Raw genomic sequence first — 17059 nt, 5'->3', positions numbered from 1 at the left:
TGCAAAGCCGTGTGTGTGTGTGTGTGTGTGTGTGTGTGTGTGTGTGTGTGTGTATGTGACCAAAGTTTATGGCTTTTTTATACTTTTGGACTTACGAGACATACCTACAAATATAAGAGGTCCTTGAGTTTTTTTACATTCTCCTCTACTTTCTATCAGTTCCAATGTACATTATTTTTATTATTTGGCTCCAAATTTGTACTGTTTTCTATGTAGATGAATGTTATTTTCCTTAAATATTTGATGCAAGAATCACTTCTGAGAATTGGCATTTAGATCAAGTAATTCAGTTTGTTTCCATTTGCGCCTCTTGGGGAAAGGCTTTGGACTTAGTGCTCCAACTAATTTTCCATCCAATACTGTAAAGGAAATGACCAATCAGACTGAGAACTAAGAGAAATTATATCAAAAATCCAAATCTTCATGAGGAATTACTTATGGACTTGGCTAAAAGGTGGCGGATATTTTTCTCTTTGTAATGATCTACTTAAGCTCAAAAACTCAATAGAGTTGAAGATTTTTCTTTGAATTCATTTGGGCTTTGAAAAAGCTGTGTAAAATTGGCAATTTATCTGTGTATGTGTTTTTAGCTCACAAACATTTTGTTTTGGCCCATAGTCTTTGGTTTCAGAAAGTAAGCAGGCTAACATGTGCATAGCACTGTTCTGTTTTTAATGGGGATGATGGGTTTAGGTGGAGATTTGCAGTCACTGACTACCATCTTGGGCTTGTCAGCATTTCATGAAAGGAGAATTAGAAGAAACAATATAACCTAGTGAGGTCTTTTTTTCTGAGTCCAGTTCTTACTTTCTGTATGTATTTTTCTGGTTGTCTTTATTCCTATTCTACTGACCTCAATATTTTTACTTTTGCAGCTGGAATTAGTCAGGTTGAGCCGCTCAACAAGAGACCCCTAAATAAAGTTGCCTCAATAAGATGGAAATGCCTTTCTCTTTCATCTAACAATGCAGAAGCTTCTTTATCCTATTAACTTTTCTTCCCTAAGGTGAGGTCCTCATCTGTATGCTGGAAGTTGTTTCATCAGCACCACATCCAAAGGAATGGGAAGGCAGTCAGTATCTTTTTTTTTTTTTCTGAGACAGAGTCTCGCTCTGTCGCCCAGGCTGGAGTGCAGTGGTGCAATCTCAGCTCACTGCAAGCTCCGCCTCCGGGTTCAGGCCATTCTCCTGCCTCAGCCTCCCGAGTAGCTGGGACTACAGGTGCCAGCCACCACGCCTGGCTAATTTTTTTGTATTTTTAGTAGAGACAGGGTTTCACTGTGTTAGCCAGGATGGTCTCAATCTCCTGACCTCGTGATCTGCCCGCCTTGGCCTCCCAAAGTGCCGGGATTACAGGTGTGAGCCACTGTGCCCGGCTGGCAGTCAGTATCTTTTTAAGGGTGTAATGTGTAAGTTGGACACATGACTTTCACTCCTATTGTATTGGCAAGAACACAGTCACATCTAGTTGCAAGGGAGGCTGTGAGGTATAATTTCTAGTTGAAAAACCTTGCTAAATTTTAGCCTTGCTAAAATTGAAGGTGGAATGGCTTAATGCTAAATGGGGGAAATGGAGAAAGAATACTGGAGCTTTTAGTCATCTCTGCTACCTAGAATAATGAGAGGTCAAAGTTCAGCAGTGTGCACCCAAACCTCCATTTTCTTCATACCTGACACCATGTTGCAGAAACTGAAAGCTTGCAACCTGAGGGCTAAGACTAATCCATTGCTTGAGATAATTCTATCCATGTTTAGCAGTACTTTAAAAGCTTTAGATCGGCTTGCAGGAGGGATCTAGAATGAGTGTCACTACTCTAAGCTCAGTATTTTAGAGTCAGCTAGATTTTTCTACTCCGTTGTTGAGGTTTTAGCACGCTTGGTGCCTGGTGCTTGAGACATGTGGTTCCTTCAGTGAATGCTCTACTGTGAAGATTATCTATATGATACCAGCTTCGTTGGCTTTTTGCAATGTAGTTATTAAACTTTAACTATTTTTAAGTTGTAATAGGCACTGCATCAAAGAGGGGTATATCAACAAGATGAGTAAAACATAGTTCCTGCCTTTAAGGGATACATGCTCTGGCACACTTTTTCAAAGGTAAATAAGTGTTTCTCCAAAAATATGTTCTGAGGAAAATACCCCAGGACCTTGTTGCTACCATCTATCCATTATCTACCAACATCCCCTCTTCCCATAGACTCCACCCAAGAAGAGCCCCTACCACCGACACGAGTTCCGCTCAGACCTGAATTCCTGGCATCAGTTTCCATTTTGTATCTGTTTTCTAAATCTGCAGCGGCTCTGAAATTGACCTCACAGATTCCTTGGCTCATTGACTGACTTTAAGGCCTCAAATATCTACTAGACTAGGCTGCATGCATTATGATGGAGGCAACGACATCAAGGCTCACGGTGTGAATTTTGTTTTCATGTTTGCTGTTCAGTTCCTTAACCAATATTTGTTGAGGATCTTCCATGGAATGAAGCATGTGGGGTGTGAAGCTGAGTAAGACATGGTTCTTGCTCTTGAGCTGTTCATCTTGTAATGAAAGAATTACACTATTATGTGATTCGCCCACTGGTAGAGGTGTGGGAGATAGAGTGTTATGGAAGTATGGGAGAAGGACTGGCTAATGTCTGAGGGGGTTGGAGAAGTTAGTGACATTTACATTTGACCTTAAAGAAGGAATGAGTTCACCAAATAGAAGCAGTCAGGGGTAGGGGACAGAGTGAAGGTGGCCTCCCTGACAGAGGGGACAGCTTGTGCAAAGGGTGAAGTGTGAAAGATCATGGGTTCTTGTCCTCAACACTAAAAAAACCAAGAACCAAAACCAAAAACTCCATCAACGCACTATAAATGATGTTTCCCTTGAAATAAAGACTCTGTTAAAACAACTCTATGTCACACCTAGATTATTTAGTTCGTGAACAGGACCATTGTGTCCCAATCAGGACATGAAGACAGTTTGGTAAGGACCCTTTAGGGATGCTCATGTTCTGGGTTTTCTTAGCTCTAAATAATACCCATATTTCACTTTGTGAGCTCTTTTGCCAGTCACTGCACTGTTTTGTCAACCAAAGTGCAAAGGTAGCCAAGGAGCTCAGGGCCATCATTAACTATTCACGTATTTGTGGAAAGCCTATGTGCTAGGCAGTGGGGTTATAATGGTGTGTAAAAAGATATCCTGGTCTGTCTGCCCACAGAACTCACATTTAAAAGACAGCTATTAATTCACCAATTGCACTAATGCAAACTAATGGGGGCAGATTGAGAGGAGGTGTGGGGTTCTAGGCAAGGGGCTCAGAAGCAACAAAGCCCAGTGGTGGGAAGGGGTGTGATGTGTCCAAGAAGGCCAACTTGGAGAGAGTGAAGAGGAAAGGCGTGCAAAATGAGGTCTGTTGGAAGAGAAGTGTTGGGGCCACACTACACACTAGACCTTGTTAAGGATTTGGGTTTTTCGATGGGAAGCCACCGAAAGATTTTGAAATGGAGCTGACTGATTTTTGTTTAGAGGAAATATTAGATGCTAAACAAGCATTTATGGATGCTTATTATTAATCGTGTTATCAAATCAAAGAGAAAAACTCCTGGGAGGCAAAAACATAAATTGTTACCTAAAAGCAGTAACAAAATAGAAAATAAAGTTTTACTAATTTTACGTTAAACAGTTTTGTTTACTCTTTATAGCAAATCTGGAATCATGGAACTGAAGGAGTCCCACCTTTTAGGGAGGTGGTTTGCGCAAGGCTGAGTAGTAAGTCGGTGGCTGATTCATTTCTGCCCTGCTCCATGAGTGACACTGTTCCTTTCCTTCCCCCTTTCCTGCCTCCCACTCCTGCTGAAGCTTTGCAGATAAGGAATCAAATTACTCTCTGGCTCTCATCAGAGCTTCTCAAAATGTGAGAGCTTTGATTGCAACCATCTCCTTGGTTCAATTTCTGTCTTCAGGATCTTCAGTGTTGCTGCCACGCCATCCCTGTCTGTCCCCAGGGAGATGCCATCATTTCTCATTGATCTTCACATTCCAGTCTCTCCAGTAGTGTGGACCAGTCAACAATTCAAAGCTGTAATTGGTAGATTAGCACTGATAATAATATCAGCTAAACAATATATAGGCAATGGGAAGGTGACCAGCTGAACTAATCTCCTAGATTCATTTTGGAGAATAGTGGAAAGTAAAGTTGTGTAGCATTCATGAAAATTGTGGCTTTATGGAATGTATTTTCTAAGAGATTGGCTCTTTTTTTTTTTTAACTGAAATTTTAGAAAGAGCTTTCTGAGTAATAAGTCAATCACAGAGAGGGATCTGTCATTTTCTGGCAAGTTGAATAGGCCATGGGAATTTTTTTTACCTTGCCTACACTCACTCTCTTATGAATTATGAAGTATTATTTTTCCTGAAGCCATCAAGAATGGCAGGGAGGAGGGGAGCTAGTCCATATATTCACTTTTCCTCTGCACGTCTCTAGGGTTTTCTGTCTCTGCCTCTTTGTGCCTGTCTCCGCTTGTTTCTCTCTGCTGTTCTTCCTCTTCTTTTGCCTCTTTGGCATGAACTAGCAGTAGCATTTGTTACAGGATTTTCATGAGGACTGTCTTCTGGGCAGTGTTTTGTGACAGGGTGGGGTGGTCCAGGAGTGGCTGGTGGGGATGATGGAGCAAGATTCCAGACAATTGAGGAGGCCAGTGGGAGAGCGCTGGGTACACCCAGGTACAGAGGAAACACACAGCGTTCAGTGGGGCGGCTGAGGGCGGGGGTGCTGTCACTAGTTGGAGGAGGTCTGGGCAAGCATGACAGCCTTGGCACGAGGAGCAGTCAGCCTGGCCAGATAGAGCAGGTAGGCTGCCGGCAGGAGCTGGCATGAAGGTATGAGGGCAGCAGGAGGCTGGGCTCAGCTCTGGCGGCTGAGACCTGAGACTCTAGTGGGATTGAGAGGACCAGGCCGGCATCAGGGGCAAGGTTTAGGAATCCCACCCTAGAGGCAAGGGCTTCAGGGCTTTAGGCCAGAACCCAGGCGGAGAACGATGAGAACTACCATAGCAGCCCTGTGCTTGCTTGTGGAGCACTGTTGGTGCCAGGTACCCATCCGAACGTTTTATTAGACCAAGGCTTTTAATTTGCACAATCTTCTTGATAGAATCCTCATTTTGTAAGTGAGGAAATGGAGGCACAGGAAGGTAGAGTAGCTTACTGAGCGTTACCCTGCTGGGAAGTGGCACAGCTGGGATATGCAGGCAGTCTGGCTCCAGGGTCCCTGCTCATAAGCACTTTGCTTCATGGTATTCTTGTTACATATCACAGGGAGGACCATTCACATGGGGTGCATGGGGCCCTTGGAGCTGGGCAATGTGGGCTGCCCTGATTCCATACTACTTCTCTTAAAAAAATTAAAAAGGCCAATTCTTCCACGCTGCCTCCTATGTATCTTTCATATCTTAACTCATTAATTTCAAAACTATTATCTCCATGGTCTTCATGGGGCCTGGAGAGACTCTGGACATGCCTGCCTAGTTGGTAAGGTCTGAGTTCCGCCTCAGAGAACTACAGCAGAGGACTAATAGAAGTGGAATCTATTGTCTGTAGTTTTTTTGTTTGTTTGTTTTGTTTTCATTCCCTTGTCTGCCCTGTTGCTACCACCTATCTGATGGGCTCCAGGGAGGAAACAGGGGTATGATATTCATTCTTGCAATGCCACACAGATTTCTAGAGGCAAAGGAGTGGAGTACTATTACTTGCAGAGCAGAAGATGAGAAAATTCATCTAGCACACTGTAGTCACTTAGTAAAATTTAAACAAAAACAAACAACAAAATAATTCCCAAGGCTGAATTGGCAAACAGAGATCTTGGGCTTGTGTTCTAGCCCGTGGAGCCAACAGGAGGGCTAGCCTTGGCTGAGTCCCAACATTATTCCTTTGTCTGTTCTCTGAGTTCTTGCAGTTCTGCTATAGAACACATAACTACACTGGCTTTGAAAAGTTAAATTCCCGAGAAATTTAGGTGGAAAATTAGAATCAGAATTGCCTTTTGCTTCTAAATCTGCACCAGTTTGTCTTGATCATGGCTATTTAAATCTCATAGCTAATCTTCTCACTTTGGCTTTTCTCTCCTTCTCTCTGTCCAAACAAGTGGAAAACAGAAATACCTGTCCTTTGTACTCTACTGTCAATTTCATGGGTTCACCACTCTACGATAAAGCCCAGCACTGGGTAAGGAAAAGGGACTTAATATCCCTAAGTTTGAAGCCCATGAAAAAGAACTGAAAATAATGTTTCCTTGTGATACAAAATAGAGCTGTCCTAATTTGTTGAGGGCCATGCCATTTCCTCCACTTAATTTAGCTCAGTGGAGGCATTTGTCAAATTGCAAGGATACCTTCCCCATCATGAATCACGTGGCATTTATAAACAGAATCATAGAGATGATGCTTTTTCATAGGGCTTTTTTTTGACTTTGAACTGTTGATCAAATGAGAGATAACTGGAAAAGAGTTGAGTCAGAAACACATTTGACAGAGCATTCTCAGAATCGGAGGCAGCCTCCTTGAGGCTATGCAGTTTTGGAGGCTACTCAGTAATGAGAGGTAGGTGGGTTCCTGGGAAGCACCAGCACAAGATGAGCCCCAAGGTTTTCAAACTTGTTCTCACTGTAATCTCAGGTGGGAGAAGTAGGCCAGAAACGGGGTGGTTTCTCTTTCATCTTCTTGACCATCATTCAGCTGGAGAACTGTTAAAGTCAAAACCAAGAAGGTGCCAGTGTCTTGGTTGCTTTTCACCACCTGCTGCAGTGAAGTGTGAAATTTGGCCCTAGGAACTTGAACTTGCTGGAATCCATAGACCCTTTTACTAAAAGCTGGGGAGTGGAGCTGATCTGAAACAGGCTCGGGAAGCTCCCAGGGACGTCTCACTACTTCTCAGCCTGGTTTCAGTTTAAAGAATCTTGGGGCAGAGATAGTCAGTTCTAAGATCTTTCTAGAGTTCTGAGCTCACTCTTCTGGAACTCCTTAGAGTTCCTCTGGGGAGGTTCAGAGCTGAGCGTCTCACTGGGGTTCCTCTGGAACTCTGGGATCAGCCCGAGTATTGGGTTGAAACCCTTAGGTGACTCACAGGTGTGGTGCTGATTCTGTGTAGATCCAGACCCTAGGGGAAGACTCCCCAACCTGTGATCTGATTTTTAATTATCAGCTGTGGGTGAACAAAATGACTTCTGATGGGATAATTTTTTAGAATGGAAGGCGTGGGAAAAATAGGAATTTCCCCAAAAAAGTGACTTCTCTCTATTTCACCAAATTCCTCTTGGGAACACGCCTACTGCCCCTCATCTTGAAAACTCTTATCACAGAGGAAGTGGGGGAAGGAACACTCCAGTATAGAGCATATGGCTTTGAATAAAGTAATTGAACCTTTGTAGGCACTAAAAGGCCAGATAAGGCAACTCCTGGTGTTTTCCCACCTCTTACAGTTTATGATTCTGAGTCCAGCACATTTCTGACTTCCTGGAAAGCAGGCAGAGCCAGGCTGCCCCTGCTTCACATCTATTCTTAGTTAGAGGGGTTGGGTGCAGGAGCAACCACAGGCTGCTATATGTGATCCAGTGCCTCCCTGCTAACATCCCGCCCTGGTCAGACTCGCTGACTGCATGCATTAGGGTACCGTAAAGTGCGCCCCTGCTCTTTAAAACTTCCTTTAGGCCCTCACATTGGCTATAGGGAGTGCTCCACGGCAGCCATCCACAGAAGAGCCGAGCTATGTACAGTTTATCCAGTTGGGAACAATTTGTCTCATCTTGGTGAATTGTGAAAGTGGGCTGCCTCTGTCTTCTCTCCTTAATTTAGATGTGCATTTTAACACAATCGGGGAATATCTATACTTGGAATTGAAGTGGTAAAGTCGGGAAATGATCTGGAGAATTTAAGAGAAAAAAAGACCCTCTTGTCTCAGTTTTCTGTTGATTCTGGTTGAAATACCGTATGGCTGTAATTAGAGAGTTAATAATTAAAATAAGAGTCTGACACATGAATTTGAGCACAGCAGCCCTTTGATCCGGTCCTCTTGATGTATGGGGGAGGGAACCGAGGTTCCACCTGGCCAGGGACTTTCTCCAACATGCATCCTTGTCGACAGGTAGAGCCAGCACTGGGTTTCTCTCTATGGAATCCCGTTGACTGCACTCATCCCCTGCTGCTGTCCTCCCTCCATGGGGGCACAACCTCAGAGCCGACAATCTGTTCAAACCCTACCATTTTAGGATTCTGAAGGACAGCAATATCTTCTTGCTATCATTTATATTTGACAGTGGACTAGGTATTGATGCCACTCCCAAGATGTGCGACTGTGATTGAAAGACATGAACGGGTCAGCACACACCTGGAAGAACTATGCTCTGCTCAGCTGTTGTAGCCCTTGTGTTATTATTTTGACTCAGGTTTGTTTCTTTAAGAGTTACGCTTTTCAGAGATACTGGCTGGAAGGACAGGCCTCCTTTCCTAGGTCCAGGGCCAGCCAGTTACTCTTGTGCTGAGCTCCCATGAACTGCAGCCAGTGCCTTCCGGCTGACAAAGCAGCTTCTCAATGGTAAGTGTTTATGTTGCACTTTAGATTTGCAGAGTTCTTTCCCTAAGTTATTTCTTACCTCATTTTGGTGGGTGAAGAAACCAGAGCCCATCGAGATGGTGACTGACTGGTCCAGAGTCATCTGACCAATTAGTGGCAAAGCTGATACAGGGGACTTAGAGCCTCTGAGTTTCTGGGTCATTACTTACCCAGTCAGTCACGCAGCTTCTCTAAAATATGTTCTGTGCTCCTCACCAGCTTCTTTGTCCTCCTGAATTTAGCTGGCTACTTTTAGAGTGGGCCATAAAGCTCTCCTGTTTCAAAGCTGCAGCTTTTTTTTTTTTTTTTTTTTTGGTTGACCAGAAAGTTCTAAGTACCTAGAGAAACTCATCCCAGGCTGCTGCAATGTGGGACCTGTCCTAGGTCACCTGAGTTGCGGTGTGGAGCAGCAGGCGGAGGGAGTCTGACGTTTCTATTTGGGTTTTGGGGAAAAGACCAATGCCACTTCAGGATTATTAAAGATTTGTGCATGGGAAGGGGATGAAGAATTTACGTGAAGACATTGGCTGTTGCTTAAAGTTGATTTAAAAACATTCAACTAAAGAGCATTAAACATTTCACATCTAAAAGTTGAGAAGTTTTTGGCTTCCTTTCCAAACTTTACCAGTTGGGACACAGAGCTCTTTTCTTGCCAGTGAGGCAGAGAGACTTCAACGAGAATATTGAAAACTTTTACTATAGAAATTCCCACAAGAAATCTTACCATCTGTTTATTCTAGTCATTTTTTTCTTCACCTTGGGTGTAAAGATTTTTTTTATGACTCATTGCCCTTTTGACTTAAATGCATCTGTTAGGTACAGATGTTGGATGAGATTAGTATCTGTTTACCTGTCTTTACATGATATTCTCTGAAAATAAAATCTTTCCTTTGCTCCCTTCTCCAATTGTGAATTTAATTAAGAAGATGAGCAGTTGTGTTTGGAGTATTCAATAGTTTGCCTTTTCAAACATTCCACGCAGCCTTTTGGATATTGATAAGTGTTTATTGTAGAACTAACAATACAGGCGAAACAGGAAGCAGCTCTTTGCTGGGTAGGATGCTCCGAGGCGCCCTCCACTCTCCGAGGGAACGCTCTTCAGCTGACTGAAGCAGGGAAGCCGAGCCAATCAGAGGCCGCTTTCCTAGCTCAGTCACCAGTCTGTGGTTGAGGAAGGGTTTTGCTTTTTGTGCTCTGTATTGGGAAGGCAGATAAAATGCCAGGTCTGGACTGCCTCTGGGCATAACCTCACCCTGTGGGATGTGAATGAATAGCATCTTGCCTGGTAAATCCACAGGAATTGATAAGGCAGGCGCAGTTCTCCCAAACAGGCCTTTTCTTTTTAAGCTGTAGCTGTGGTTTCTGCAGCAATTTTGTTTTTGCCTTGAAAGAGGTGCTCTGGATTATCAGACCTCCATGTATGACAATTTGTACCTGCATGGAATTGAAGACTCGGAGGCTGTAAGTATTTTCATAGATAGCTAATTCCCTCTCCCCTCCTCTTCCTCCTCCCACTATCCCCTCCACCCCCCCCCCGCTTCTTATTTCTTAGGCAACGCAGGGAACATGGAGCAGAAAGCTAACATCATTCTGGGGCTTGCTGGCTGCTGTGTAAATGTTCTCTGTGTAGTTTATAGGTAACTAAAATTATTTATTGTCAAGCAAAAAAGAAATTAGGGTGATGGCAAAGCATTCAAGAGTGTAGGCTGTTTGAATTTATACATTACCGGGTCCACGTTTGATCTCACCAGGGGTAACTGCTCCTTGCAGACTGGTTTAAACTATGCAGAAAGTGCCTATGTTTTCCAATAGCAGGGTTCATAGAAAAGCCTCATTCATTATATAATACACATTGTTTGTTGAGCTAGCATGAATGGAAGTTCCTAAGCTGTGGCTGTATTATTATGTGCTTTCTGGCCAAACAAGCAGTGCAGATATACTGCTTCTTTGTTAAGGAAATCAGATGCTAGGCTTGTGGCCATACAGCACCCCAGTGCAGAGGCAGTGGGCAGTGTTCCTATACTCTACCTTGGAAGAGCGAAGCAGACTCACGTGTGTTTTGGGTTAGAGAACTGGACTCCTTCTCCCCCCTAGGTCAGGCTCATGCAATCTGTTAAAATCAGGATGAAATAATTTCCTGAAATCCCTGAAATCATACCACAGAGTGCTAGCTCTTAAATATAAGGTAAAGCTGATAATTGAATCTTTCTTTTGACTCTTGCTGGTGGTAGTTCCTATTTTTTTCATCAATACACAGAAACCTCGCAAGGTAGAATGGCTGGGGGTGGTTAATGGGAAGTGCTGTGGGGAGTCTGAATTTTATGTGAGTGCAGTGCCAATACATGTTGCTACATTTGAAACGGGAGTGTGTTATATAAGATTCTCTGGCTAAACCACCAAATAAACAGGTTATAACAACAACAACAACAAAAACCCCTGTGGTATACGTCAATGCAGACGTATATGTCTAATGATGTGCTATCCATGAAAGATAGAAATCCTCAGTTCTGTTAAGGCATTCCATTTTTCCTTCCTGTCTGTGTGTTTGCTCTAACTCTAACTCTGTTTCCGCAAAGTCTCTCTGCGTGTTGCCCAACGTGCTCATAAATGATCAGACTGTCAGTGTATTGCAAGGGACTGTAGTCTGAAACATTGGTGGCTGAAATCAAGAAGGTCCACACTTGCAGGTGGGGTGGGGGAATGGCAAAGGCAATTACAGGAGTTCAGTAAGCCAGCTTCCTGGGCTGGGTTCTTCAGAAGGCCTGATCACTTCTTCTACCCCTTCTCTGCTCACTCAGTTATGAAACCTATGATGCCTTGTGAATTGTAAGTTTTATTTTCGGCCATTGATTTTAAACTTGGGCAGGCAGTGAATTGCACCGAAGTGGACTGGAGTCATTTTAGAAATGCCTGTAGAAACTGGCTGCTGTGAAGAGTTGGCTAGGAACTAATAAATCCAGCTCCTTGTTCTCCAGAACTGTATACATTTCAGATGCACTGGTTCAGAGGGGAGCCATTATAAGTATGAAAACATTTTTTTTTTTTTTTTTTTTGCCTTTGGGTCCAGTGTCACAGGACAGCTGAGTTTTTCTGTAAGTTGGGAAGTGAAGAGTGCAGTGACTTGACTCGGTGGCGGTAGTTGATGGCGGGTAGTGCTAGGTACTGCAGTGGTGTACTCCTGGTGACTCAGTGGTGGCCAGCAGGCTGAGATCCTCTGGGCTGTGCACATCCGTGGAGGTGAGGAAGGTGGGAAATGTGAGGAGTGGAGTTGGGCATCTGGCCAATCCTCAGTTGAGAGTGTGGGAGGCTTTCAGGTGGGCGGGATTGAAACCGTGTCACGTAAATCAGAGGGGAAGACAGAGATGTTCGGAGGGGTGAACTGACTCTGAATGCTCATTTGAGTTTATTTGTTTTTATAAGGAAGAATAATGTGATGTGTTACCCAAGATGGTGTGAACAGAGCTTCAAGCCAATGGAGAAGACTAGGCCTAAATAGCTGACCTGGTGAAGTGACACATAAAGCCACACCTGGAGTGCCACCTCCTCAGCAGTCTTTCTCAGTGCCAATGCATTTATGGCTGTAAGTGTGGGGGGTTGTCCAGATGGAAGCAGAGCTCTCGGAACAGGTCTGGTGGATAGGCGTGGAAAGGCTTTTCTCAGATGGCCAGCTGCAGTCCGAGAATATATAGGCACTAAAAGCTGAGTACGGCACTTCGGTTGGGGGTGGGGGTTGGGGAACCATCCGCATATGTCCTACCGTTCTGTGCTGTTGAAAATGTCTTTGTGGGGTGTGTGGGGGTTAGCTTGTGATAAGTGATTATTTTCAATGTTTTCACACAGTAAGCTTGTAATAAGATCATCTTGCCTAGGGACTATTTTATTCCGAATAAGAATAAAACATTATTATACACTGTTAGCACCTCACATCCCCACAGTAGGAGAGAGATGTTGGTACTGTGATGCAAGGCCTTTCTTAAGAGTTTGGTCCAAAAGTAGATGTTATGCTCCCAGTGCCCTAGATTTTAGTTTGTAACCTCCGTGTTTCACATACTCTATATGTGAAGAGAGAGGAAAAAGAAACATGCCGAAACACACTTGAGTCAGGCATTTTAGATTCTTGAGTCCTGTGGAGCCTTTTTGGGCAAGTCCATTAACTTCTGCTTTGGTGTCCAGGAGGGTAGTTAAGAATCTGGATTACAAGGAAGTGCAAAAGATCATTCAGTGCCCCACAGCAGGGCCCCGCTTCCGAATAGGAGATTTCACACAGAACGTCACCTTACTTCTTGTATTACCTTGACATAGATGATGGAGTGTGTGCTTCCAGATGAACCCATACCTAGCCCAGGCTGGTTCCAGTGGATCATGCACATCGACTCTTCCTACATTAGCTGCTATATAAGAGCTGCCTATTCTACCTTCACTGTCCCCACTGTGTGTTAATACAAGTTCTAGTGGCCAAGATTTTTTTCATGGACTGAGCCCCCCATGTACACTATACTATGTGTTTTCATCTGATTTGCAGTAGATTTCATTAGACCTGCTCTTTAGTGTGTACGTGTATTTCATAAATGGATTCATTGTGTATTTTGATGTTTGTGGAATTATTCTGGAAATAGATTTATTTTTTCATTCATCAGGTTTATTACACAAACAGAGGGATATTCTTATGGGGATCCATGGACGCAGCAGAGAAAGTTACCAAAAACCTACCACCCAGAAATAGTCACTGTTAATATATTGCTACACACCCTTTCAGATGGTCAATCCACATATATGTAAATAGGTCAGTCTCAACCTGCTACTGTGTGTTGCACCCTATTCTGTCAAATGCTGTTCTTACTTGAGAAAATGTTGAGCATACTAGGACTAGAACTGGCCTGCACGGGAGACACTTTGCAAAATTTAAAGCTCCTACGTGGACCTTCTGGAATTGTGAGTAGCTTGAAATACGGATTCTTAGGGTATATTGTACAGTGATGCTGGGGTTAGTTGCACATAGGAGTAATAGTTCATTTCTCTGACACAATTGCTTCCATTTTCAAATGCTTAAATTCTAAAGCATTTAGAAAGAGGGACCTGATCTTTTCCTGTGAAAAAGATGATCAGATCATCATTCAGGGCAATTTCCAGAGAGGAAAATATAGGCTTTAAGTGTTTTCAATCATAGAAAGGAATCATAATATATTGATTAATACTGTTAGAAATTTTATGTATGTAAAAGTTACAGCAAAGTAAATTTTACAAACTTAATATGTATGTATAACAATATCTGAGTGTATATATAAAAGCACATATTTAAATTTACATGTACGTACACATTATTATAAGAATAGCTTTGTGTTAAACTATTTATTTTCTATAAGCTGTGGAACTATGTATGTTTGTCTCAATGTCTGTGCACCTCTGCATGCATGCGTACTGTTCACCCTCGTACCTTCACCTACATTCATATACAGATATGTTCCATGCATCGCTAATTGATGGTTAATGCTAAGTGGGAGATTTCTACTGTGGAGCTTTTGGAGACGGAAAATTAGCTGCTTTTGATGTGAACAAAGATACCCAAGAGAGTTGAAAGGCAAAGCAGCCTCAAGAGAATAAAGGATTGCTCCTTTCAAAGATATAGTAAAGTTATTTTAAATATGAAGATATATCCTTGTGCTTGCTAGGGAGGCGGATAGACTTCAGACAGAAGGATTAATATGTTTAGGGGCCTTCAGAAGACACTTTAGGGATTTAAGGATTAGATTTCTTTTGGAAACAAGAAGGCCAGAGGTCTCTATGGTTTGGTGGATCAGAGCATCTCTTCTGGAGTCAAAAAGTCTTCCTGGCCTATTTATAGAGAATGAGGACTCATCTGTAAGAGAATCCAAGGACTGGATGTTGGCATCTCTGACCACAGAAGAAAACCAAATGTTGCTCCTGGTTTGTGTAAGGAATTTGACTGAGAAAAATCAAGTTGTTTTACTCAGCTGAGCTATGTTGGTGTTTGGCTAGGGTGTGTTAAGTAAATGACAAACAGGGCTTTCTCTTCAATCAGCAATGATGGTTTTCTAAAATATATATTGAAATTATTTCTAGATATAATTGGCATGGAGCCAAAGAGAGAAATTCCTTGAATCGATCAGATCCCATGAATTTGCTGTTCCAGCTTGTCAGTCTTGCTGCTTTCTTGTTAATTTTCTATTTTTGAGTCACAGAGGCAAGAATTCGGATCAATCCTCGCCAGGTACTTCCATGTCTCCTTTTCTGCTGCTGTTATTATTATTATTAGATTATGATGAGTCAATCCAGGATTTTAGAATATGGCCCTGTGACTCCCTTTGTATGTACTCAATGGACATTCCATTATTCTGTGGTGCAAGACATTCTGTAAAAGGGTCAGCAATAACCGTGAAAAACCATTATTTTAGGGTGAAGGTGGGGAGGCTTCCCATTGCCTTAGCTCTTCTCTTTCTGTGGGGTTCAGCTTGGACCTTATTTCTATGTCAACAGTTCTCCCATTCTGGTCACTGTCTCCCCTTTACTGTCTCTTACTCAGGTGAACAAGGCCACTTAAGGAGGACAAGAGGATATAACCGGACTGGTTATCATTGTTCATTCTCTTCTCTTCCCTCTCCCACTAGTCCTTTAAAATAATCATGAAGCCATGAACTCAGATATCCATGACATTAAGTTAAAAATTGTACCAAGGAAGCGCTACAGATATAGGCTCTGTGTTCTCATCTACATCGGCTGATTTAGGGGCCTTTCATGTGTTTGCATCAGGCTCTGGCGGCTGTGAAAACAGCAACAGCTGTAACCTGCCACACTAGAAAAAATACATTCGTTGGGTGGATCCCCGAGTTCTCACAGGAGGCTGGGGCACTGCCGTGTAAAGCTAGCGCCCGGTCCTCAGAACAACTTAGTGTGTAAAACCTAAGGGAGCTTACAGTTCATATAAAATAATGACAACTTTGAGCTTTTTAAGACTTTGAAGGGCGTGAGTCTAAGATAAAACTGTGTGGCTATTTTTACAGCATGTATTGGTATGCCAAAAGAAGGTAGCCCAGATAGCTCACGTGCCAATTTTTGAGATCTAAATAGACCAATACTTGCTCTTGCTCTGCATTTTATATTCTTTTATAACATAACTATATAGTTTTAGTTATAAATATTTTCCTCTCTTTTTAAATGGTGCCACATTATCAGTACTTCCTGTGTCCTTTTTTTTCTTTTGTGTCTGTCATGAGAAATATTGAAAAGTCTTATATTTAAAACAGGATGTTTTCAATTTGCTTTTAGCCTTTTCATTCAGAGGAGTTGATCCAAGGGATCCACTCGGACACGGAGATTGGCAACTGTCAATTACTCAGGAGCTTGTCTGTGTAGTTTGTGGAAAAAAAAAAACAAGTTCTCTTATTTTGCCTTTCTTATGCCTGTTATTCCTTAATCTCTCTTTTCTTTTTAGCCTGAGCATCATATAGGAAAAAGATTCTGACCTTCTACGTTATTACTCTATTGGCAGCTTTGTTGAAAAGTTTGGTGAGTGATAAGGTTGTAGCTGAAATTGTTTCTAGATCTTTTTAAATTTCCATAAGACTTAAAAAATTTTGCCTTCTATTGGGCATATCTATCAGCCAGGAAAATTTCTGTTTTACTTTTTGTACTTTGTATTATGAAAAAATGTTGTAGTATAATAGTGTCATGATTGAAAGTGGAGACAGACCAGGCGCGGTGGCTCACACCTGTAATCTCAGCACTTTAGGAGGCACAGATGGGCAGATTGCTTGAGCTCAGGAGTTTGAGACCAGTCTGGGAAACATGGCAAAACCCCACCTTTGCAAAAAAATAAAAATAAAAAAGATTAGTGGGGCATGGTGGCATGTGCCTGTAGTCCTAGCTACTCAGGAAGCTGAGGCAGGAGGATCGCTTGAGCCCAGGAGGTTGAGGCTTCAGTGAGGCGTGATCATGCCACTGCACTTCAGGCTTGGTGACAGAATGAGACCCTGTCTCAAAAAAAAAAAAAAAAAAAAAAAATGTGGAGACAGCGCCATATTGCCAGGGATTGAATCCTGACTTTCCTTTTCCTACTACGTGGCCATGGGCATATTTCTTAAACTTTCTGTGCCTTGGTTTCCTCATCCCTGTCAATAATAATATAACTTACTTTTTGGGTGGTTTTGAAGATTAAATTAGTTAATGTGTATAAAGCCCTTAAAATCAGATATATATTATCTACCATTATTGTTATACATATAATGAATATACTTACAGTTTCAGTAACTAAATATGCTCCTTCTTCTATAGGTTCTGATAGTCCCACCAAGTTTTTTGGTTTATTTTCAGAGCCCTTGCATGGTTTTTGACAGTGATTTCCAACAATCTTATAGTGGTTGACAGGTGAAAGAATTCAGTAATCCCCAAAGGCCTTATGATTAGTTCATTGTATTTTGTTTTAGAAAAGCATGTGGTAAAGTGTAATTGAAATA

At 42.4% G+C, this 17059-nt stretch overlaps 1 protein-coding gene across 5 annotated transcripts in view; it reads left to right on the top strand.

Annotated features, from left to right (window-relative positions):
• The window catches only part of CACNB4 (calcium voltage-gated channel auxiliary subunit beta 4), a 268168-nt gene that overhangs the window by 118198 nt on the left and 132911 nt on the right, over positions 1 to 17059 (top strand). The window contains exons 1-2 of one of the 5 annotated variants that reach the window (XM_008958145.5): positions 9738 to 10049; positions 12009 to 12168. The exons of 3 other annotated variants lie outside the window; for them this stretch is intronic. In XM_008958145.5, the coding sequence (XP_008956393.1) occupies positions 12163 to 12168 (6 nt within the window). In that variant the 5' untranslated portion in view covers positions 9738 to 10049; positions 12009 to 12162. Of the gene's footprint in view, positions 1 to 9737; positions 10050 to 12008; positions 12169 to 17059 lie in introns of those variants that run through there. One more of the 5 variants, XM_003832728.6, reaches the window with a different exon arrangement.

Source organism: Pan paniscus, chromosome 13 (genome assembly GCF_029289425.2).
Source record: "Pan paniscus chromosome 13, NHGRI_mPanPan1-v2.0_pri, whole genome shotgun sequence".
Lineage (NCBI taxonomy): Eukaryota > Metazoa > Chordata > Mammalia > Primates > Hominidae > Pan > Pan paniscus.
The sequence above is the reverse complement of the archived record's forward strand: the minus strand, read 5'-3'. Positions and strand labels throughout refer to the sequence as shown.